This window comes from Tubulanus polymorphus, chromosome 3, assembly GCF_964204645.1.
Source record: "Tubulanus polymorphus chromosome 3, tnTubPoly1.2, whole genome shotgun sequence".
In the NCBI taxonomy this organism is placed as follows: domain Eukaryota; kingdom Metazoa; phylum Nemertea; class Palaeonemertea; order Tubulaniformes; family Tubulanidae; genus Tubulanus; species Tubulanus polymorphus.
Genome location: NC_134027.1, coordinates 6855524 through 6877652, shown reverse-complemented (window position 1 = coordinate 6877652; position 22129 = coordinate 6855524). Strand labels below are relative to the sequence as shown.

At 35.7% G+C, this 22129-nt stretch overlaps 6 protein-coding genes across 14 annotated transcripts in view; 2 read left to right on the top strand and 4 right to left on the bottom strand.

The window, feature by feature from the left end:
* The window catches only part of LOC141902560 (uncharacterized), a 42459-nt gene extending 40828 nt beyond the window's left edge, over nt 1-1631 (bottom strand). For all 5 annotated transcript variants that reach the window (XM_074790345.1, XM_074790348.1, XM_074790346.1 and 2 more), the window contains exon 1: nt 1547-1631. The gene's annotated coding sequence lies outside the window, so the exon portion shown is untranslated. The remainder of the gene's footprint in view (nt 1-1546) is intronic.
* A 193-nt stretch (nt 1632-1824) lies between these two features.
* Nucleotides 1825-4334, top strand: LOC141902582 (mitochondrial import inner membrane translocase subunit Tim21-like). Its single transcript, XM_074790385.1, has 6 exons — nt 1825-2390; nt 2684-2746; nt 2823-2920; nt 2994-3067; nt 3578-3680; nt 3875-4334. The coding sequence occupies exons 1-6, from the start codon at nt 1979-1981 to the stop codon at nt 3962-3964; spliced, it is 840 nt and encodes a 279-aa protein (XP_074646486.1). The 5' UTR covers nt 1825-1978; the 3' UTR covers nt 3965-4334.
* Nucleotides 4335-4438: 104 nt separating this feature from the next.
* LOC141901277 (hemocyte protein-glutamine gamma-glutamyltransferase-like) lies at nt 4439-9268 on the bottom strand. Its single transcript, XM_074788421.1, has 15 exons — nt 9133-9268; nt 8343-8573; nt 8007-8264; nt 7687-7805; nt 7391-7498; nt 6777-6951; nt 6525-6663; nt 6310-6413; nt 6048-6207; nt 5876-5976; nt 5669-5748; nt 5394-5592; nt 4924-5084; nt 4708-4844; nt 4439-4614 (listed from the first exon to the last, which is right to left on the bottom strand). The coding sequence occupies exons 1-15, from the start codon at nt 9266-9268 to the stop codon at nt 4473-4475; spliced, it is 2250 nt and encodes a 749-aa protein (XP_074644522.1). The 3' UTR covers nt 4439-4472.
* Nucleotides 9269-9596: 328 nt separating this feature from the next.
* LOC141901839 (origin recognition complex subunit 5-like) lies at nt 9597-14069 on the bottom strand. 2 transcript variants are annotated; one of them, XM_074789341.1, is made up of 14 exons: nt 13931-14069; nt 12882-12999; nt 12687-12779; nt 12125-12328; nt 11823-11897; nt 11638-11749; nt 11431-11561; nt 11308-11356; nt 11099-11189; nt 10847-11012; nt 10707-10760; nt 10480-10590; nt 10267-10379; nt 9597-10067 (listed from the first exon to the last, which is right to left on the bottom strand). In XM_074789341.1, the coding sequence occupies exons 2-14, from the start codon at nt 12984-12986 to the stop codon at nt 10022-10024; spliced, it is 1350 nt and encodes a 449-aa protein (XP_074645442.1). In that variant the 5' UTR covers nt 12987-12999; nt 13931-14069; the 3' UTR covers nt 9597-10021. The 2 variants fall into 2 exon arrangements, with proteins under 2 accessions (XP_074645442.1, XP_074645443.1); XM_074789342.1 differs by having other exon boundaries at nt 13877-14058.
* Nucleotides 14070-14299: 230 nt separating this feature from the next.
* LOC141901841 (transmembrane protein 231-like) lies at nt 14300-18853 on the top strand. 2 transcript variants are annotated; one of them, XR_012618864.1, is made up of 8 exons: nt 14300-14483; nt 14625-14785; nt 14868-14996; nt 15105-15248; nt 15326-15407; nt 15621-15726; nt 16135-16371; nt 16482-18853. XR_012618864.1 is itself a non-coding variant. In XM_074789345.1 (7 exons), exons 1-7 carry the CDS (start codon nt 14345-14347, stop codon nt 16295-16297), a joined length of 924 nt encoding a protein of 307 aa, XP_074645446.1. In that variant the 5' UTR covers nt 14300-14344; the 3' UTR covers nt 16298-18853. The 2 variants fall into 2 exon arrangements, 1 of the variants encoding a protein (XP_074645446.1); XM_074789345.1 differs by having other exon boundaries at nt 16135-18853.
* Nucleotides 18854-19711: 858 nt separating this feature from the next.
* On the bottom strand, nt 19712-22111 carry LOC141901842 (ciliary microtubule inner protein 1-like). Of its 3 annotated transcripts, none has more exons than XM_074789348.1 (4): nt 22038-22111; nt 21339-21454; nt 21084-21165; nt 19712-20874 (listed from the first exon to the last, which is right to left on the bottom strand). In XM_074789348.1, exons 2-4 carry the CDS (start codon nt 21410-21412, stop codon nt 20611-20613), a joined length of 420 nt encoding a protein of 139 aa, XP_074645449.1. In that variant the 5' UTR covers nt 21413-21454; nt 22038-22111; the 3' UTR covers nt 19712-20610. The 3 variants fall into 3 exon arrangements, with proteins under 3 accessions (XP_074645449.1, XP_074645448.1, XP_074645447.1); XM_074789347.1 differs by lacking the exon at nt 22038-22111 and adding an exon at nt 21898-21952; XM_074789346.1 differs by lacking the exon at nt 22038-22111 and having other exon boundaries at nt 21339-21520.
* Nucleotides 22112-22129: the final 18 nt, after the last annotated feature.

The following is a 22129-nucleotide window of genomic DNA, read 5'->3' as shown; positions in this document are numbered from 1 at the left end:
ATGAGATGCGTCTACTTTGAAATGTAACCATTTAAAGCGCCGAGTAATCTCACACTACCGAATGCTGAACGTCATTCAGCAGTGCGCCATTGATTATAGATAAAAGACGAGCTTACGTGAAATTTAATTAATGATTTATTCAAAAGGCAATCATTTGTTGAATATTCATAGTAAAACCCCAAAGGCTGAGCAAAAATGATAGTTTAGTCGGTAGGCTAATCGCCAAGAAAACTGGATAGAATTTTAAAATGTCATCATTAAAGAAGTTGATCTTGAAGTGTAAATTTTTTTTCACATGATCTCTATTGAGGAAAAATTAGCCTATAGGCCAATTGAATTCTATTTTCTATTGTAATTCTATGGTGGTATTATTTGCACAACTGGCAACTGATCTGATAGAATTTGACACATATTGCAACAGAATCAACGAAACTGAAGCTAGTTATTTGAAGTTAATCGCTGATTTTAAACTTTAAGAATCACAGGCATACCATCCTATCCTGAAACTAAACCTAAGTCCAGTTACTGACTAAAATAAAGTAATCATGTCTAATAAATTTCTATTTCACAACCCTGTTTATAGCTGATACCGAGAGGTTATGTTCATAAAAAGACAAATACTTGGATTCATTACAATGCTGGTCAAGAATAACAAGTTGGGCATTATGTTTAATAGATGGGTCATATTCAATGATACATAATGATAGACCAATTCAAACTATTTTTTGTTAGTCTATCTCTTGTCTAGTCTAGTGAATGTGATACACTAAGTGGTATTTCAAATATCTATCAAACAACCAAATCATATAAATGCCAATCACATTGCTCATCCAGTTATGAACAATACTTTCCAAACCATAGGCAAGAAGACAGTGTAGATATTTTCACGGATAGGATTAGAGAACTAATGACTGATTGGATGAAGTCCTATTTAACCATACATTAAACAATCCATCCATTTCAACACCAAAATAGATACCTAATTAGGCAAATAAAAGAAACCATCTTAGCGCAGGCATACTCCTGATTGAATAGTGTTTCAATTGTACAATAACCACAATTAGGACTACTGTGCCTAAGATTCAAAGAATTCAAATTTATGTCAACTAATGACATGAACAACAAAATTACAATCTTTGAAATTTCATTCCTTTGTGTTAAGGCGTTCATGAAAACTATGAAATATCCAATAGCCAATGGGCATGGCGAATAAACCACACTGCACTGACTGACTGTTTGTGTGTAAGCTAAATTTCTCCATCTTTGCGAAAAATTAAAAAATCTTTTCAGCAACTTTCACTCATCTATCTCATTTTAAAGCTTTTAACTCACTTTTTACAATCAATCATGAACTCCTCCAAATCTAAATGAGTATTAGTGAAATCATGAAAACGATCCGAAGGCGAAGGAAGGCGAAGAGCCGCCGGAGCGAGGCAGGCACCTCTACCTGCTGTCCTTATGCCTCGATATCCAACGTAGAAAAAACATTCCTTAAACTATACTCAAAACCAAATATAACTAATCTCAAAATAATTTCAAACGTTACCTTATTTCTGTCGTTGAAATGTCAATTTAGGGAGTAAACTTTGCGGGACATCCAATGCGACAATCAAAGAATTTTTATTTCCGGGTCCACAATTGTCGAGATTGTAGTAGTATGCGGCGCGACGGAGTTTAGACACCTTACTACTTGCAAACTTTCCAGACGAAACCTCATTAGCTGTGAGTGATGAATTCTACTCTAGCATCCATTTACATAATTTTCTGAGATAGATTCAATGTACTTGTTCATATTTAAGGAAATATGAAATAACCTAATAGATGAAATATAAGATTTATCTGATGATAATCTGTTTAGAAAGCGTTCTATCGTTTCGGTCAGCCTCATTCATCGGTTAAAGAAATCCCCTCTAGATGGCAGCACGATGATTCTGGGGAATCCCTGTAAACAACATTTCTGCAAAATTTCGACATTAAAATGGTGCTGATGCTTAATTCACCGAAAATGGGGTCCAGCAACCTGCTGGCATCTTTTCTGAAGAGAAGAATGATCTCGTGTGATTCAATAAACAAATTTTCAAACCGAACTGTATGTACTGCTGCCTTTCAACGACGACAACAACGTCACCACCACCCGCCTGTTACTAATAATGCTAATACTACTACTACGGCTACCCGGCATTATTACAATATTCATACTGGCAACAGTGATTACATTAGTGACAAATCTAACCCAATGTCTTCGATATCTTCAACTGTAATGGCCAATCGATCATTTTCTTGTATCGCCTTCCATCGCCGGCCGCAGAAGGCAAAGCCAGATGACTCTGAACAGCACATTGTAAAATCATCGGAAAAACCATTTTCTGAGTTAACGCTTGGCCAAAAAGGTATCGTTCAACAAAGGCAAATTTGGCTAACTATCCTATCCACAGGGGCTGTATCAGAGTTAGCTACTATAAAAACAATAATCTATGAATCCAGTGTCTAAAGGGCCTGTAAATATTAGACACTGGATTAACAGATTATCGTTTTTACATTACCTACAACTCTGATACAAGCACCTGTGATCCTATCAGCATGTGTGTGTATGGATAGTTTTAGCCATTGTCTGCATCAATCTGTTCTTTTCTCTTGTATTATTGGTTCAGATTATGAAATATGAATGTCAATCTTGTTTCAGTGAAACAAACTGGAAAGGATGCTTCTTACACTGCTGTTATAGTTATCGGGGTTGGAATCACAGGTCAGAATTCACACTTCACTTTTTCAAATGATTAAATCATTCAACATCCAACGAATTTCTTATGATTTCCCATTAGGGGTGATGTTTTATATGATCGGTCGTGAGCTATTTTCGAATCAAAGCCCAAGCGGCGTTTACGGCAAGGCGGTTAAGGAATTAAAGCGAAACTATGATGTAAGTTTCTTTCGATTATCGATTTACTCTACTTCAAATAAATTCACCGAATCGATCCATCATGTTTGCATAGGTCACAGATATTGTTGGAGAACCACTTAAAGCGTACGGCGAGATGACCAGACGAGGAAGACGTCGTCACGTGAGGTACGCTCCGGTTTTCGAAAATCTTTCATTTAGATTTAATTCTGAGGCAATACTCAATTACTATTTTAGAATATCTGCCTTCAAGAGAAACTGAGAAAGAGATCAGTCACGACTCAGTCCGCAAAACCCAATGGATATGTTCTAGTTGATATGCTCACTATATTCATTTTGATTCTTTCCATCAAACTGGTGTCTTTCGAATCTCAGAAAATAAGTTGAATTTAAATGAAATTAATTCACCTTAGAAATAAGTCTGAGAACATGCTAATATGGACAATTCTACAGTGATTTCTATCATTTCAATAAATTAGGTGGATTATTTGTTTCCTTTAACCCTCATTTTAATTTGCCTAGATTGGAAATCTTATCCTAAATCTGAATAAATTTGTTTTGGTGTCTGATTTTGTCCATAATATGTGGCAATTTATATGAATAGGCCATGAAATATTCAGTAGGCAGAACATTTTGTATGGTTGGTCACACAATTCATACACTGCATTCCTTTTTCAGTCATATCGAATGGGTTGATAACAATAGTAAACGTCATATGAGAATGAAATTTTACATCGAAGGACCGCTTAACAAAGGCACAGTGCATTTAGAAGTTCATCAAGTATGTCTTAATCAATTAATCTGAATGATGAAGCATCAGAATGTATAGACATAATTATCAATAGTGACGCTAGGACAAGCTCAAATATAATTGCTTATCTGATACCAGTGAAAAATTTGACCGATGCTGACCATCATGAGACTTATACAAATTATGATCATACAGATCATTAATATTGCCTTCTTGATTTGCAGAATGAGAGTGGAAAATTTGAATATCGGTATCTATTCGTAGAATTTGAAGGCTATCCTCCGCGAACAGTAGTCATTGAAGACAATCGATAACAGATCTGCAGTTTATTGCTAATTATAACCATTCAACATTTATTTGAAGTGAATGGCGAAACCTGTGACCTTCCTTTCTTCTAAATGAAATGTGCTCTAAAAGTTATGATTGTAGTAATAATAGATTGTTTATTTATGCTTTAAATTACATTTTTGCTACATTGTCTCTAACTAGTTTGAACTAAAATAACTGTGAAAACATATGACATGTTGTATAATGAATTATGGGAGATAACAATACGACATTTATATCCAAATGAAATAAGTTGAATATTGTAAGCCAGTATACATTTTAGACAAAAACTAAACATACAATTATTATATGACAAGTATAGATAATTATGAAGATTTCATACAGTATTTTATTGATATTCCATGCAATGGTTACATGCGTACTTCATCAATTAAAAGATATTTTTATATCTGGTGAAGAGGTAAAATAAAGCAATTATTAAAATTTAATAGGCATCAATTATTGAGAGCATCTGTTTTCTGTGAACTAAGACATTCATGGAATAACATTAACATGGCACTGTCCAGTCACAGCAGTAAGTTCCTTTGAATTGAAACTAGCGATCAGCTGACGAAATCCGGTTCTTCTCGGGTACAAATCTACTGTTAGATGAGCTTCACTATGCGGCAGAACATCTCTGAAATACAAAACACTCATTGAATTGCTATCAATCAAAAGATAATTTTGGTAATTTCTCCCTATACAGAGCAGTTGATATAGAATTAGTTACCCGATTGTTATCTTGCGAGATCTCTGCAATCCTGGCCCTTCGATGAAGAAGAAATTCTTTGTAAGGCGTGTATTCAATGGATTTGCAAATGATATTTCACATGTCAGTTTGCTGCCAACTTTAACTTCTTCCAATGCCTATAAGCGATAATTTAAGTTAAGATGATTGATGAAAATTTTGAAAAAAATAAGCTAGACCTATGAGGGTGCAGATTACCGAAATTTTAAGATCAGGTTTGCTTAGTCTGAAGTCATCCTGCTCCGTGAACACTTGTTTTGTTTCTTCCACTGTAGCCATGCAACTGATTTTGATCGCTGCCTGGTCGACAAGTTTATTTAAGTATTCGTCTGCAGCTACAGTCATGATAATCTCATCATCTTCAAAAGAGAAAAAGAAAGTCTGAATGGTATTTTCTTTCAAACGGTGTTATTCCGTACACAGAATGTTAATCAAATGAAACTGATCCAGGCTGAAGTCGAGAAAATACACGGATCCTGTAAGATAAATCAAAACGAAAGAAATCCCACAATAATTTCAGCCAAAGATGAAAAGTTCTTGTCTAAAAGCGTATTAAAAACTACTAGCCATCATCAGTATATGCGAAACGTTGCTTAAATATGTATGCACTTTTACCCAGGAACTATGCATTTTTGGCTGAAATTATCTTGGTATTTCTTTCGTTTTACCTGTGTATGGTTGAACCTTGACATTATATCGTTGCGTTTTAATTTTACAAGCAATAACTCCAGTGTAATACACCACACAAGCTGTCAGTGTTACATTCACCGTACGGTTGTCACCAGTTATATTCCGGGCTCTCAGGGAAACTTCAAATGGTTCACCGATTAGAATACCATCTTTTTCAATAAGATCGAAAGCAACATCCTAGAATGGACAGACTCAAAATTTGGAGAGAAGAAATCATATGCTTTAAAAGTTGCAACAAAATATTTGTCACTACCTGTGGGTCAGCGGGTTTTAAGTCGGGTAGTGTTGAACATTCAAATGCATTCAGTACTGCTGCTCTTTCATCCCTTGATCCTGGAATTAAATTTGCAAGCATTATAAACGTTAGCATGTAATGCCTCCAAATATCCTGACTCCTGATCAGTTGCTGGTTGCTACTTTTTAATTAACCGAAAAATGTTCCAAAATCTACATTGTGAACCTTCTAAAAACTTGTACTGGTGTGTAATATCCTCTCTGTCGTCCAGTGGTCTATAACTGAAGCCTTTTCCTGGTCGTTTCGTGCTGATGTTTTTCCCAACTCTACAAGAAAGATTGTTCTATCAACCGTGCTGTTCATCGAGATTGTATTGTAATAGTTCGAAATAACATACATATTTTTCTGAAAGTTTTTGTTCCAAGTTCCATCACTTTGTTTTAACCAATTGATCCTGTCGGCATTAACCTCAGCAAAAATGAATGGGCCATCATACGGCAACTCGAGCATACCTTGCTTGATCGCTTCCAGAGAAGCTGGTCCACAACAAAACGTTCCTGATAAACGATTCAGAGAAGAGAATCGGACTAATAAAGCGAAGCCTTGTATATTTATGAATATGTCCAGCATATATTGTATCGATAAATTTGCACTTCTACCTTCACTAGTTTCCTGGGGTGTCGCATCAATTGCTTGCCAGCCACCATATCCTGAAGGAAGATCCGGCCGTGCCATCCACACATCATTCCACACGTGGAAATTCCTACAAAAATGCAACTTCTGATAGATGCATCTTTTTCACTGGCTTCACATTTCGGTGTTCAGCTCGTTGTCAATCATTAGAAGACCAAGTTAACAGAATCACCATACGTACCAAATAGAATCAGCATTGTATTCGGTCATTGGTGAGCCATTTGCATCCCAATGGGTGTCCACCGTTATGCTACCATCGGTGTCGTGGGCAGATGCAAAATTCGTTACACATCTACTGGGTATTCCTATTGCTCGACACACTGGAATCATATAGGCTAGGCTTGAACATAATACCCGCACAACAGCTCAACTAATGCTATTTTGATAATTTCAAGATAGGTTTTACCAACCTGATTGACACGGACGTACGTACCTGTAGTCACTAATCCAGAGAATACCCAACATTGTCCATATCTAACTGACTGTTTGGTCCTCCAGAATTCCTCAATGATTGCCTCACTACCTGTCCATGCTATTGGATTAGTGTATCTTCCAAAGTCTCCGGACCAGTTACCAACCAGTAGACCTCCTTCATCTTGAGTGTTTACCTAAAATACGTACACTATCACGTTGAATAAATGATATTTTGCATTTTCTTTTCTTTTTGTATCCTGAAATAGTCGCTCTTATCTATCTGATTGATCGATTGATTTACAAACCCGCTGGGAACGAAACAGGGGCTTGACGAAGTATGGAAATTTCGGTTCTGATTCGTGTAAATAAATGCCCATCCAGCATGAACCGGCAAACGACTTACTGGGGTTAATTTTTGTCGGCTGCCTAATTTGATACATCGAGATTTGGAAATAGTTGTAATGTAATCATTATTACATTGTCCATTTTTTATACTTTGCGGCGTGTTCCATTTGTAAAAAAAGGCCGAAAGCTTCTTACGTTTTTCCGGTAGATAAATAAAAGTCCATGTATATATTGTAATATATTTTGACTAGGTTTTGCATTTAAACATGACGATTACTGGGTACTTACAATGGCTGAGATCTTCCGTACAACATGAACAGGACTTCCTCGCAATCGATATGGCATTTTAGCTCGATCCAATAGATAGAATACGCAATCCAACACAAAATCTTCAAACTTAATTGAAACAAAACAGAAAGCTAAACAGACAATACTGAAAGCGCATCAGATTTGCAAAGCACTTGTATTGCCTAGTACTAACACAAAGTTTCAAAGAAAGTAACAATTCCATGTGAAATGTTCAAAATTGAATAAGACGTGAATAAATTGATAGCGCAAGTTTTTAGATGGTTTTCGTAACGTACCTGAGCAAAGTTCCAGGGTTTGGCAAATATCTGTCTATGGGTTCCTGCAAATACCATTCCAACATCGTTGAGGATGTATTCTTCTCTTCCTTCTTCATCGGACATATACGTACCATCATCTGAGTAAGTAAATTCAAATAGCTCATAGAGAGTCTTCGGTAACTGTCTGATTGGAGTTTTACGCATAAACAAAATCGAAGTAAATCCGCGGTACAGAGTCCACACAATTGAAAATCTGCGCAGTTTCATTTTTCATTTTTTCTTTTCTTCTATGGATTCTTGAAAATCGAAGTAGTTGATAACCGAATTGAATTACCTACCTGGGCACCATGGATTAAAAAGAATATAAACTGGATTTTTATGGAAATAGCGATACGCTTTTCCATTTGGCTTGTATTTCAGGAATGTATCCACTTGAAGACTCCATTTTCCAACGATGCAATCATATGGAGTAGAAACGGCAATAGTGACACCGTTAACATTATGTGATTTAATTTCAGCGGTCCATCGTCCAGGTTGGTCATAGTCGGATAGTACAATAGTAACGCTTGTTCCTCTACTGGCTTTTGGACTTTCACCTAAGAAAATTATTAGCAGAACCTCACTTGGAACAAGCTACTCATAATTATTTACCAGACAATAGGATAGAAACTTACTGGTCTCAAATATGATTTTGAGATCATCCTTGATGATTTCAAATGGTCGAGAAAGTTTTAAACTGAGATTGAATTTTCGTCCTCGGCGTATGACGAGACTTGCAGGCCCGCTGCCGTCTCGACTATTCTCAGAAACTTCATATTTATCTGTGTGATGATCGGAAGTATTTTGAGGGATATCTAGATCAACATCAAGAATTCGGAGCACATCTTTATCTTCATCCGTGATTTCTGTATATAAGATGGATTGTAATGACATTTATAGCATATATACGTATATACATTTTATGCAATGCATAAGAATTAGTTTGAACAGAGGATCCTTGTACCAGTACATAATGAGGGCTCATTATGTATACAAATTACTGTAGATAATTTGGCACTTTAATAACTTATCTTCTTGTTACCGTCAGCCTACGCAAAAACATTACGAGTATAATTCTTTAAGTTGATCTAGCAAATTCAATGATTCTTTTAAGTTTTAGCTGCGTAGAATAGTACGCTTTTTAACGCTGATAGAACCTGAGAAAATACGTGATCAAAATTTCTTCACATCTAGGTAAAATACTGTGATTGAAAGGCAGAACAAAACAATCCATTAGATGCAATGCAGTAGACTTCCTTTTTTCCTAGGTAAATTACTTAAATTTTGCCATTACGAGTTTTTGTCTCTAACTTTTACTAATTATTCCTCATGGTGGAAATAGAACTCATTCGTCCAACCGTTAACGTATAATCTAGTTTACGTCCATGGTCCAACTAAGAATTGTTTGAAATTTTGCCTGTTTACCTTCATATCCAGGAGTAGTAATCAGTGGATCAGGTTTCCTATCTCTTAAACGACTTCCAGGGGGTCCAATACAACATGTTGTGTATCTTACAGTCGCATGGCGAAAAGCGTCCGTTACACGCGATGTATTCGGCATTTTGCAATGACAAATACTTGTTACAGCTCCCATGATGGTAAAAATTCTGCGTGCTTAATGGGGGTAAATTTTGCTACAGATCAGAAGTGAACCTATGACCAAGATTGAGGAAATAACTAATTTGTGTCGACTGTTCGCATGGCTGTTTTGATCCAATTATCTCCTTGTAATTACTCCGTATCCACAGATTGTTACATGTACGTAACGAGACCATTTACCGAAATGATTTTAACTACCATTGATTGCAGCTAGCAAAAAATTCAAAGGTTTCTTTTAGTTATCATGAAAAATATTTATTTTCAAAAAAGTGTTTCATACAATGCATCAATATAGAAAACAGTGAACCCAGTTCTGATAGACGCAGTGTATACTATTCAAAGCCTAATAAATGCTACTTAACAATAGTTCTTTTTCGATTTCTAACCAAATTGTTCCAAACAGAATTACAAAATAACTGCAATACTACAGTATTAGATAGTATGAATTCTACAAAAATGTATCTCATGTAAGTTACCCGAATGATTGAATCAATTTTGTTTGTACATGTAAATTAATCATAATCACAGAATTACAGTGATTTGTAGCTATACTGATAATTACAGCGTCAACAAGTTCCATTGTATAATGTAGGTCGGTGTATGAAATCCTTCCATCCTAAAATGGTATCACAGCTAACACAAAATATTACAATTCTAGAGATGAGAGAAATCCTCATAGTGGTCAAACGATGCGCCAAACAAATGACACCGAACATCAGGCGAAATCATACAAATATCTCATTATCTCAAAGTCAACAGTCCTACAAAGATAAAAGAGAAAATTAGGGGTCCAGAAACATCTTACCCACTAGGTGAAATGCTTGACAATCCAATTTCAATATTCAACACCCCTTGGACAAGAAGTGAATGCAACTGGGATTCAAATCCCAAGTGGGCTAAAAACATCATTGTTAAATCGTTGGAATTTATACAGGTAAGTCGCTTTATCTTAACTCTCACCTAGAGATAGAACGAATAAAATCCAAAGAAACAAGACATTTATATCGTGGAGCATCGAGTTGATCATCACCGCCTATCTGTCCTAATAGTTGCAGAGTAACTAAGGTCGAAATCTGAAATAATTTCATTCATAAAATATTAAGAAATCTGAATACAATTTGACTACCAGTATTCATCTGTCATATAATATTCTACATTGTATTCCTTAGCCACCTGGGAGTAAAAGTATCCAGTTGGTGCTACTTTTTCCTCTATGATTGAATAGAAAATAGCCATCATCCGATCTAAAGGGAACGCCTTCGGTCCAAGTAATTGATTATTCGTCTGCAGATGAAAATATCAAAGGGTGATTCATATCTTTTGCTCTATGTTCAGACTTCTATCTAAAGTTCATTTTGTTTTGAATATCAAATTTCTTTATACGTGAACTAAATACTTACACGTTCAGCCTTTTTCTTCATGAGATTCATCCGTTTTGACATTTTGTCATCTCTCTGCAACAATGACATAAATACTTTCAGAACATCAACATACTTAAATCATAGCATGTGAAACTAGAATTCAGATTCTTACTCTGTACCTTTGTAAAGAATCTTCGATCACTTTTAGCAGGGTTATACGAAGCTAAGTAAGCAGCAATCAGCATAAACTTGGAATAATAAGGAAGCTCCAGGTGGATACGAGACGATAAACCCTTAATTTTAGCATCACTGTCTAATGATTGTTGCAACTTTTCCCACTGCACACTTAAAACAACGATTAAATCAACATTTTTCACATTAAATATGCAAATAACATCATGCCATTGGTAAGCTGTATAGGGACCGCTCACCTTGAAACTTCGCGAAGGTAGACGGTATGCAATGCCTTCTTTAAGTGTGGCTCTATTGCTCTCCATAATTTACGACTTTCATCAATCGTTGCTACAAAGTAATGTCCATTTACACATTTTACAATGTAGAGCTACAATATTCCCATACATGTGCTACAAAATTGATATCCGTTTAAAGTCTAATGTGACACCTGCCAGGCCAAACATACCTTCTCCTCTTTCGATCGGTTCAACATACTTCAGAAAATTCAAACTAGCCTAAAATGATTATTTCTACATTCAATTGGGATAAAACACATTTCACAGTAAACATTTGAAACATTTCAGCTTACCAGATGACGCAGTTCTTTCAGATCATGACATGCGGAGATAAAAACACTTAACAATAGATTCAGATACGACATGTAAAATGGCAGAGGATACCCATCAGGACAATCAATAGCAAGAATTTCTAAAAGTTCATCTGAAAGAAAATGTCCAAATGAAATTTTTAGCATAAGAGTTACTCTATCGAAACATGAATGACCATGACTTCATACCTTTAGAATAATCTGGAAACCTAATCTGGAATGGTTCTAAACACCCAGTCCCGCAGCGAAATTTTTCCCAAACAATTTCACTGATCTGTATAACACATATATTCGCATCAGCCTGAAAAGAAAACGATAATGCAAAAAATACCAAAACTAATATCACACCGATATTTGAAATCAACTGGACTTACGAGTTCTTGAAGGCGTAATAATACAGGAAGCATGTGGGAGTCGGCATCTCTTAACCTTTCAGCTTTATCTAAAACCTCAAAATGTATATACATCACTCAAGTTTAAATAAAAGCAGTGTATGAAGGTGATCAGAATTGGCATCTACGCACAATTTCTTGTTAAAGTCTAACGAAAGCATATTCATGTGTCATTAATTTCTTCGATCTAGCCATCACCTTAATATTACCTCTTCTAGTAATGCAAGCATCGCAATGTTTAGGTTTTTCGAATAAGTTGACAGTGGAGAAAATAAATCACTTACAATATAAATCGTTTCTTGGGACAGATGTTTTTCTTCTATCAGCCTTTTCAAGTGCAATACGAAGTCATTCGTGTTGTCACATCTTGTGTATACTTTATAATCATTTCCAGGCGACGGAGTCACTCCCGATAATGTATTCAACACATGTTCATATAATAAACGTTGATTGTAACATTCGACACAATTCACATAGACGTGCTGTAACTGTAATATAATGATGATAACAATAATTCATTTATCCGTTTTCAATTATTATAATTGTACAGTAGTGATACAAATACAAAAATTGAAGATGGAGGCATGAAGAAACGTATTAAGGTTTATAAGATTTTCATGCCACCCTCGTACATCCAATCACACCACACTCACACAGAAATATCTAAGTGCCAGATGGCAGAAACTGGCAATATGGAAACATTAAACGTAGCAAATAAAAGGAGATACTGTTTGAAAGCATGTTTAAATTAAAAACAGGAGGTACATTTATATCGTAATATCAACTTTTTTATCTTTCATTTGCATGCTATCTTTCTATAATATCAGACATGGTCAGAAACTTTACTTTTAATGTATTCATTATACTTTTGACCACATCTGTTTTTCCAGTAGCTGTGTGTCCATATATAAACAATGACGGAGCTGCAATTTGGTCTCTCTGAAAATAAAATCTGGATGAGGTAAATTGTTTGCTCAACTAAGGTACATTTAATTACAGAAGGCACTAGATTCATTAATCTGATGGTCAATGCTCACGTACAGGCCCAAATAAAGACAACAACAGTTGAATTTGTTTATCTCTACATGGCAGCTTTTCAAATAACGATACAACATCACTTTCAGGATACCCATAAACCATAGCCATATCGAATGAAATTCTGAAAGATATATAAAAATTCCATTAATCATAATTAATCATTTATTAAGGCACAGGCAAGTAAGTAGTCATAATAACATTTTTTAAGTGCACCATCATATGTCAAGTCATTATGACATATGTAGGTGTATTGTAGAGAATACACAGGTACCTTCCTACTAAGCCTACAACCTGCTATATTCCTTAAAACAATATTTATTAAATTGGTAAGCCCCTGGTATAGTCTAGTACCTAGCTGTGATTCCTGTTGTAGGGGAACCTGTAACAACAGCTGGTATTCGGACTACTCCTACAACACAAGGTTTATACGTGACCATGGTGAATGCTGCCTTAGTTAGTTACCTAATCATTGGTGGTAAGCTTTTTATAATCGGATGGGCTTACACCAACTGTGGTTTGTGAAAATATCCGATCGTGAAACTAAACCACAGACAGGTTACTGACTAGGTGAATGCTGATCTTCACTAGATTAGATAGTTGCCAAATCGTTGGTGGTACCCACCCCTTTATAATTGGATATATTGCCGGTGGGCTGCTAAGATCGTGAGACTGAACCACACAGGCACAGAAAAGAGTTATTGTGAATAAGGAGAGGAGTAAGCAGGGTAAGTAGACTTAAGAAAGCAGCATCAGAGCTAGGAGCAAGCAATGGCAGGGCCTGGGAATGGGGGATGGGACAGGTCTACTTTTTTTAAATATAAAGGCCTAAATAAATGTTGACTGCAGTCTGCACATGTCATATCAAAACTTATACAATATAGAAATGATAAACATATCACTGATGATTATGCAGAATTTAACCATTTTACCTTGTTTTAGGCCTAACTTTCTTTTAATCTATTAAGCTATCAATATACCGAACTAATTAATCAACGAACTTTTTAGCTCATTCGACAAATGTCAACACCAAAAAAGTCACCACACAGACTCACTTCCTCACCACTCGACCTTCACAATTCTGTCGCGCAGCTTCATTCAGATTTTCGCGCCATACAGCGGCCCATACAGCCACCAATCAAAAAGACGACCACGCCCATTCGAAAATGATTCCATTGGGTCGTATTTGACGATTTTGCACATTAGTAGATTGATTGAGCGGAGTTCGAATCCCAAATTTTTAAAAATATATCGCGTTATATATAAACAGATCATAGAAATGTAATCTATGGAGTTAATGATGACGACGCGCATGGTCAGAAAATTTATTGTTTTCGATTTTCGAAAAACGCACTGAAGTCGGATGCGGAAATCAAAATTTTTCCCGGGATTTCCCAATCGCGCCGCGATGTGGCTCTATCTATTTCCGGGTTTTCGTTAGTTACCTGCGGGTACATTTTTGTTTAAAAATGGCGATGCTCGAAATTTATAACCACCCTGAAGTTCGGCGATATAAGGCCCATTTCTGCTCGAAAGCCACTTTCTTTATCATATTCATTTCTCTCGTATCATTTATTGCTCCATTTTTTGTTGTATATAAAAGTTTCGGTAAGCTTTCGTGTTTCAAAATTCTATAGAAAGCCTTGAAAACATTCCATTCATTCAGATCAAATTAAGTTTATTGAAGTGGACAATCGTGCTATGGTGTGTAAATATTTCTTCAATTTTGGCTTTAATGACATTTTTAAGGCTTTTGGAAGAAGACAGATGTCTACAAGGAGCAATTGCAGGTGAAATTTCAGCACAATATCATCTTATTTCTCGAGACGCCAAATGGATATTTAACATGGAGCACTTACAATAATTTCAACAAAATGCAGCAAAACAATCTACGTGTTCCATTAATCAAGGTATTCATTAGTAACTTCAATTTGCCTAAATTCTTCATAGTTGAACAACAGGTTAGCTACTGACATGCAATAATTGTTTCAGTCAAGAGAAGTAGACAAGAATGGTGATGGTATTAATGACTATCTGTCTCTGAACTTACAAGTGCCTTTAGCAGATTCTGAACAGATTTATGGAGTCAAACTACTTCTCACATTTTATTCAAGTTTGATGGTAAGCTTGATTTTTCATACATACATCATTTTGTATTTTTCAAACACCAGACCTCCATCTCTCATCAGTGATATGGATAATGATTCGTCAAAATCTTTTTTGTTTCAGTTACGTCCATTATTTTATATGCAAAGCCTTGGTTATGTGAATCATGAAAGCCGTTTGCCTGGAGCAGATTTCAGCTTCATTTCAGATTTGGTGTGGGTACAAAAAACTCCCTTAAAGCACCAAGGAACTGATATTCGATATGATGTAGGTATATGATCAATTGGTTTACTGGTAGATTAATATGATGTGCATCTTTAGAGTAGTTTTTTTGCTACTTTTAGTCACCACCCATTGATGGCAACAGTGCTTATGTTGAAGCGTTTGATTTGCAAAAAATTTTTTACGATTATCAACAAAGAAATGGTATGTAAACAACAGGACCCAGTTCCACAGTTCAGTGCTAAGATTTGACTCAGAGTTAACTCATTGCAAATTTCAACTAATTTTAGCTCTTACTCACAACTGTGGAACTGGGTCCAGAATACTTATGATCCCAAGTATTGTAAAATCTTTCTAAGAAAATAATATCTACCATGATTATAAGATTTGAATGGATCATTTATGTATATTTTGCAGTGAGTACAAGACTGGAGAATATTTACCCGGTTTGGATGTCAGGCCGAGGATCTGGTCAACCATTTACTATTAATGGCACAATTATCTATCCAACGCCAACAGTTGAGTATCCTTTTATCCAAAAATAATCGAACCAGCCTCACAAACGATAGTTATATTTGACTAATTGAAGAAACTATATTAACTGATTTGAATTCATGCAGATAATGTCCAAGCAGGACTTCGGAAACCTCATTACAAAAAACTTCTTCAGGGGACCAAAAAATCTGTTCGTTATAACCTAAACTTCGTTATATCCATTGAGGATTTATTGAAATTGTCGTATTAGGGACAAATTTCTAGGTTTTTAACCGACAAATTGTTACCCCCGAGGTTGTTATAATGAGTTTCCACTGTTCTATCATACATAAAATAAAACTTCTGAATGAAGAAACTGATCTGAATGAGGAAATATTGACGGAAATATTACATACATTGATGGATTTGATTATTTTCTTTTATGATAATTCTACAGAATATACACCGGATTTTGGCAGACCTTGAAATGGGGATTCATACAGTATATGCCAGTACTCATCGTCTTTTTATACGGTTTCAATCAAATAAAATGGTTCATTTTCAACAATCATCTGTTCCCATGCGTTGTTGATAATCCATTGAAATCGCATCAACAATGAATATGATTTCGTAGTCACGTAAATGAGAATTCAAGTTGCTAGTTAGCCATTGTTCTGAATAGAATACTGCCTAGGTAATTCAGACACGAAAGCAATGAATATGTAGACTGAACATGATATGTTTAGTTGAATCATTAACGACTGCGTGTGTCAGTGTCTGAAAATGTGCCCTTAACCCTTTCAGTGCGATTACACAGCATTGCAACATGTAAATAAGTGATGAACTTATATCTAGTTTTTATCTCTATTGAAAGATGACAGCACCTTTCAAAGACAGTGAAATAATAGTAACTTAAGATAGTACAGTGTAGATCCAATATAGCGGTATGCCCATTGTACACCGCAGTGGGGTGGAATTCTTTTTTAAATTTCAAATTATCTCCCAAACTTTTGGGTATTAATTAGTCTGTACTAAAATGGTTAATGAATTATAATTCATAATTTTGCAATCCCATTTCACAAGAAAAAACTTACGCTACATTCGACTCTGCTTTATTCGGAACTGATTTACTCTTATTTTCACATATTTCATATTCGTTGGTAAGTCCATATTTATTCAGGTCAAACCTAGATAATTCATGTATAACGCAATCAACAACTAAGTATTTTCAAAGTCATATCTAGGCTTTATTTAAAGTAACACACCAAGGTATGGGTTGTATGACCACTGGGGGTAATTATGACAATAATTATGTAATTTGGGATGTGGAAAATTGAAAGCCATCTTACTGGTATTTCACTTAAGCCCTGGGCTCGGTTTCACAAAAAAGTTAAACTCAAATTTTTGGTGTAATTGCCAATGGTTACTTCATGTTTTCGATGAGGACAACAATTCAAACTTAACCATTTTAGGCTTAAACTTTTTCGTGAAACTGGGCCCTGAACACACTAGGCAAATTTTGCTGCGAAATCTGTAATTGCAGACGCTTTGGAAAGAAAATCGCATAGTGTTCAGGGCTTTAATCCATATAAAAATCACCGGTCAAGATACAATTTAAGTGGAGTTGATTGTATTAAAGTTTTAATTCTAGTATGAGGTTACTAAGCACAACCAAACTGCCTTCATTACGTAATCTAAATGATGTAACAGATGGTGGACATGTTATCATATTGATTATGTTCTCACTGCTGAATTTCATTAACAGGCTATTAGAATGTTTTGAGTTCATTTATAGATTTATATAGTTTTGATTCACACAAAGACAATTTAGTGTAGTCTGTCATAGACCGCAGGGGTGGATCCAGGAATTTTGAAGAGGAGGTGCACGTTTCTGAGAAATCCCTTTAATTGGAGGTGAAGCTGACAGTGCAAGGGATGCCCATTACTGGGGGTCAGGGGGTAAAAAGAATTTTAAGAATTTATTCTGAAGTTGTCTGTAGTACAAATGTTAATGTTACAGTAAGGTAGTTTTAAAGCTTTCTTTTTATCAAACATGAATATGAAAACAATATAACCTTTTCAATTTTATCCTTCATGGATGGAGCGTTGAGATTGTGGCTACGTACATATGGCACTTAGTATGGTATCGAGCCAGTGAACCGAGTCGGTCCTGTGGCCCATTGATTCTCCCATGGAATTATCTAAACGTTGCATTTGCTGGCGCTATATCGTTTCAGTAGGTGTTAGCTGAAAAGCATCATTCATTTGATGGCATATTTTATTGTTTGAAAAAATATCTAGACATTTAATTCGACCATTCGCCCGTGCACCCCCCCCCCCACCCCAATCCACCCCTGGACAGGACATGAACTAAGCTGTAAATTAATAAAAAAAAGACAAAATAAATCTTCATTCTGATTATTTTATCAATTTCGTGTAGTATCTTTTTATTTTGAAACTGTTAAGGTTATGACATACCATTATTTAGTATTATAGCTAGTCTTGTTATAAAAGTACGTATATGATATTGGCAAAGTACAATGAAATGTTGGTATGTGAATTTAGTCAGCTTGATGTCGTCATCAATCCAGACTTAGCGCTTACTGTATATTGTCCGAGATATATAATTCATTTTAATAATAATGTCGGAATTCATTTTAAACTGAACAAACAGTCTGTGTAAGCTTCATTTCATGTAACAGTACCCATTTCAATACATGTATAAACATTCACGCGCAACGTTCGCATAAGTGAAAATGGATGTATGTATTTTTTTCATAGATAAATGTAGTATATATAGATGAAATTGAGGAAAAATATCGAAAATATTTTTGTACGAATAATTCTTGATGTAATAAAAACTGTTTATTTATAAAATAAGCAAAAATAACTCATTTTTCTATGTGTAAATTTGCTCGCAATTCCGAGTCTTATTATCATATATAAAGATACATGTAGTAAAAAACCAGAACGTAACTGATGAAGATGACTAGAAAGTTCAACAACCGATGTGTCCAGTAAACGGACGAATTCTTAAGATGAAACGCATTCGCAGGAAATGCGATGCATGAATATATGGCCCAGTTAATCGACTTCGCATAGGAACCCGGTCAATTCAGTGCCATCGATGAAGCATTTTCAAAACTGGATACCGGATTATTTCATCGGTTCGTAAATATTCATTGGGTATCAAAAATATCTATGTATTTATGATTTCATGTATCAAAAATACCTAAAAAGGATGTATTTGTGATTTTTTGTATCAAAAATACATAAAGAGGATGTATTTTTGATGTTATGTACTTTCAGTTTGTTTTCGTTTGCTAAATTCATGTGCGATGGCGGTTTGAATGGTCCTTGAATAAAATCATATATTTCAGTCCAAACGACATAATCAAATGCATTTGTTACCGTCTGGTATATCATGTATATAGATATATCATTCCGCATTAACAAATTCCACATATGTTAGGGTTTATTGGGTACTTAAAAAATCATTTAAAATTCAGTATTCTAAAACTTCTTGGGCTGTAACAGCGGGTCCGTGTTAGGGGGGATGGGTTTGCCCGCTCATCTACGAAGGTCCGCCCTAATGACAGTTAATTTGGGCATCAATTTAAAAAGAATTCAGTGATTGTTGATCCTTTTTCGTAAATTCTCGTTTCTGATGCTTTCAAAACTTAATATTATCAACCAAAACTTACTTGATTGGGAAAATGAAGCAACTCATGAAAATGTCTGTCCTTTCCACCCATCTGGGAGTGCTAGAAGCCGTGAACTTGCTTCACTAGCATCTGATTTTCAATAATCTTCTGGGGGAGCACTCCCAGGACCCCGATTAAAACCAAGCCCTTTTCATTGCGAGGATCGAACCCCATTGGCTGGCTACGTACGGTCGTAATTCAAATCCGTCTCTACTAATGGAACCTCGGCCGGAGAAGTAAACCCACATTCCAGACTCCTCCAATTTTTCCAAAATCCATAAATCAAAACGCTAAGAAATTAGTCAAATATTTATGATATTTCATTTGAGCAGCAATGATTAATATACAATTAAACAAATCAATAAAACTAAAAGAATCCGCGCACGTTACTACAACATGTTCAAGCACAATCAAGATTATTCACCGTATGCGAACTGTTAAAATTTGTCGTAGCTTCAATGTCTATTTCACTATAATTCGATACTCCTTCCAATCTAGATATAGGACTAGAAACAAACAGATAAAAAAAATCAATTTTCAGAGATACAACAGGTATACATACATATATAGACGAGTCGTCTAGTCTACGCGGTATAAAAGAGTATTTTTACGGCTAAAAACATGATTATTGTACGTATGAGTAAGCTATAATTAACGATGACGCTTAAAAACAAATTGTCTGGGTTCCTTTTGATCAAATCAATGTGACGTCATATGGCGAGCACACTTCCTGGTGCTAAAAACAGACGCATTATATCAAGTCTGCATTATCATCGCATCGCGTACCGCTTGATTCTGATCGTATGCATTTATATACTTCTTATTGATGCATCGTCATGGTGGTCTAAGGTGGTTTTGCGTCATTATATTTATTCAGGGAAATGCATATCACTACGATGATAATATATAACTATTTATACAGTCTAGCCTTGCTCGGTATCGTTATCAAATTCAATGTCTTCTGAATTGACCGGTACTGGGGTACCGAACAAGTCGAAGTCTATATTTGAGCATTTTATTGAGCGGTTTTTTTTCGATCAAACCTACACGTTAACAAGATGAGTATCAAAACATCGTTTGAGCGTTATAATTAATTGATGACTGAATTATAATACGGACACGAATCAATCGAGTTAAGATAAGCCAACATATCTAAAGATAAAATTTATACGTAAGCTATGAAGAATTTTTCGACATCGGAAAAATGCACTTCGGAGACTCAAATCTAACTAGCCCACAGCTTCTGCTGGCCACTTCAATTGCTTTATCAAGCCTCCTTTCCCGCGGGCATATCCACCATAACGGTCCAAAAGTAAGTCGCGTTGAGACGAACGCCATCCGATTTGCTGTGCTGTGGTGCGTGGGAACGGACGCGGAGAGGGTAACACTTCAATATATTCGTGTGTTGGTGTAATTGGTGGTAACTTCAGTGGAGTCGGGATTTCTCTTGGTGGACGCTCCTTCCGTAGAGTTTTCAGTTCATCTTTCAGGAGCTGAAACCAAAACAACCACGGTCGTAACTCAACCGAAACTATACAACGTATATACGTAAAACGGTACCAAATGGTTTTATTCTACATTTTCTGGTGTCACTATCCCATATAAAATGGCCTCCTAGAATTATCTACTTTTGATAAAGTTTAACTAATCAAAACTCAAAGCGAGGAACATTCAAACACATTAAGTGTTACGACATAATTACCTCTTCTTTTGATGTCTTCAAGAAGTGCCAGACATTGTCCCAACGCTTCGAGGCATTTTCTTCATGGTGGACGTGTGCCTTCCTATAAGAAATCAACAGAAGAAATATGTATATAGATTGAGAAAAAATCAAATAAATACGATGGACTTTCCACTTGTCTTTGCATGGGCAAACATGGCCTTCTAAAGGAATAGAAATAGTCATTAGAAATAGTTGCTAATGAATGACAAAGGTTGATCATTTCTGTAACCGTACCAGATTTCGTCCTGCGCAACAAAATTACAGCGAGCCTGCACTCGTCCCAAGCCGTCAGATTGAGGAGCAGTCATCGTTGTTTCTAGATGCCTGATGTCAATATTTTCGTAATATTCCTTGAAAACCAATTTGAGATTGAAGTGTATATAATACGTATGACGTTGACCTAGTATACGTATATCATAATGAATAATGTATACTGGTATACAAGAGCCATGGTAACAAGACGCCAACAGTACACCGTGCTGTCAACTAACAGTTAACTGTCAAAGACGGGTTTGTGGCGGCATTGGAACTGTGACAACCTTTGATTTGGAATGTATACCACAATAAAGTCATGACCATGATTGCTGCTTGAAAAAAAGATATTTGAAATGTACATCAGAATTATCGGCCATAAATATGGGCACAGAAAATTAACCATCAAACAAAATTTACATAAAACAGTATTCAATTGTTGTAATTTCGGTGATATGATAATGCTGGCATAGAATCTGGCCTAAATTATACAGCAAATTGATAGAGAGAAAATCTGTAGGCCTAAAGAAAATTTACATACGACATTTCAATTTAACTGTAATCATAGCTTGGTTTAAGAGCAATGATATCCTGCAATCACTTAAATTCATGGTTTTGACAAGTCTATTATCATTTGTAGGCAGGTCTAATCAGTGAAAAAGTAATGGCCGGGGTTCGAACCTCATTGAGTCAGCGCGGAGGCGGCATTCGGTTATTTCCGCAGCCATTCGTGATGTCTCGTTAAGGCTGCGCACCAGACATATGCGCAATGG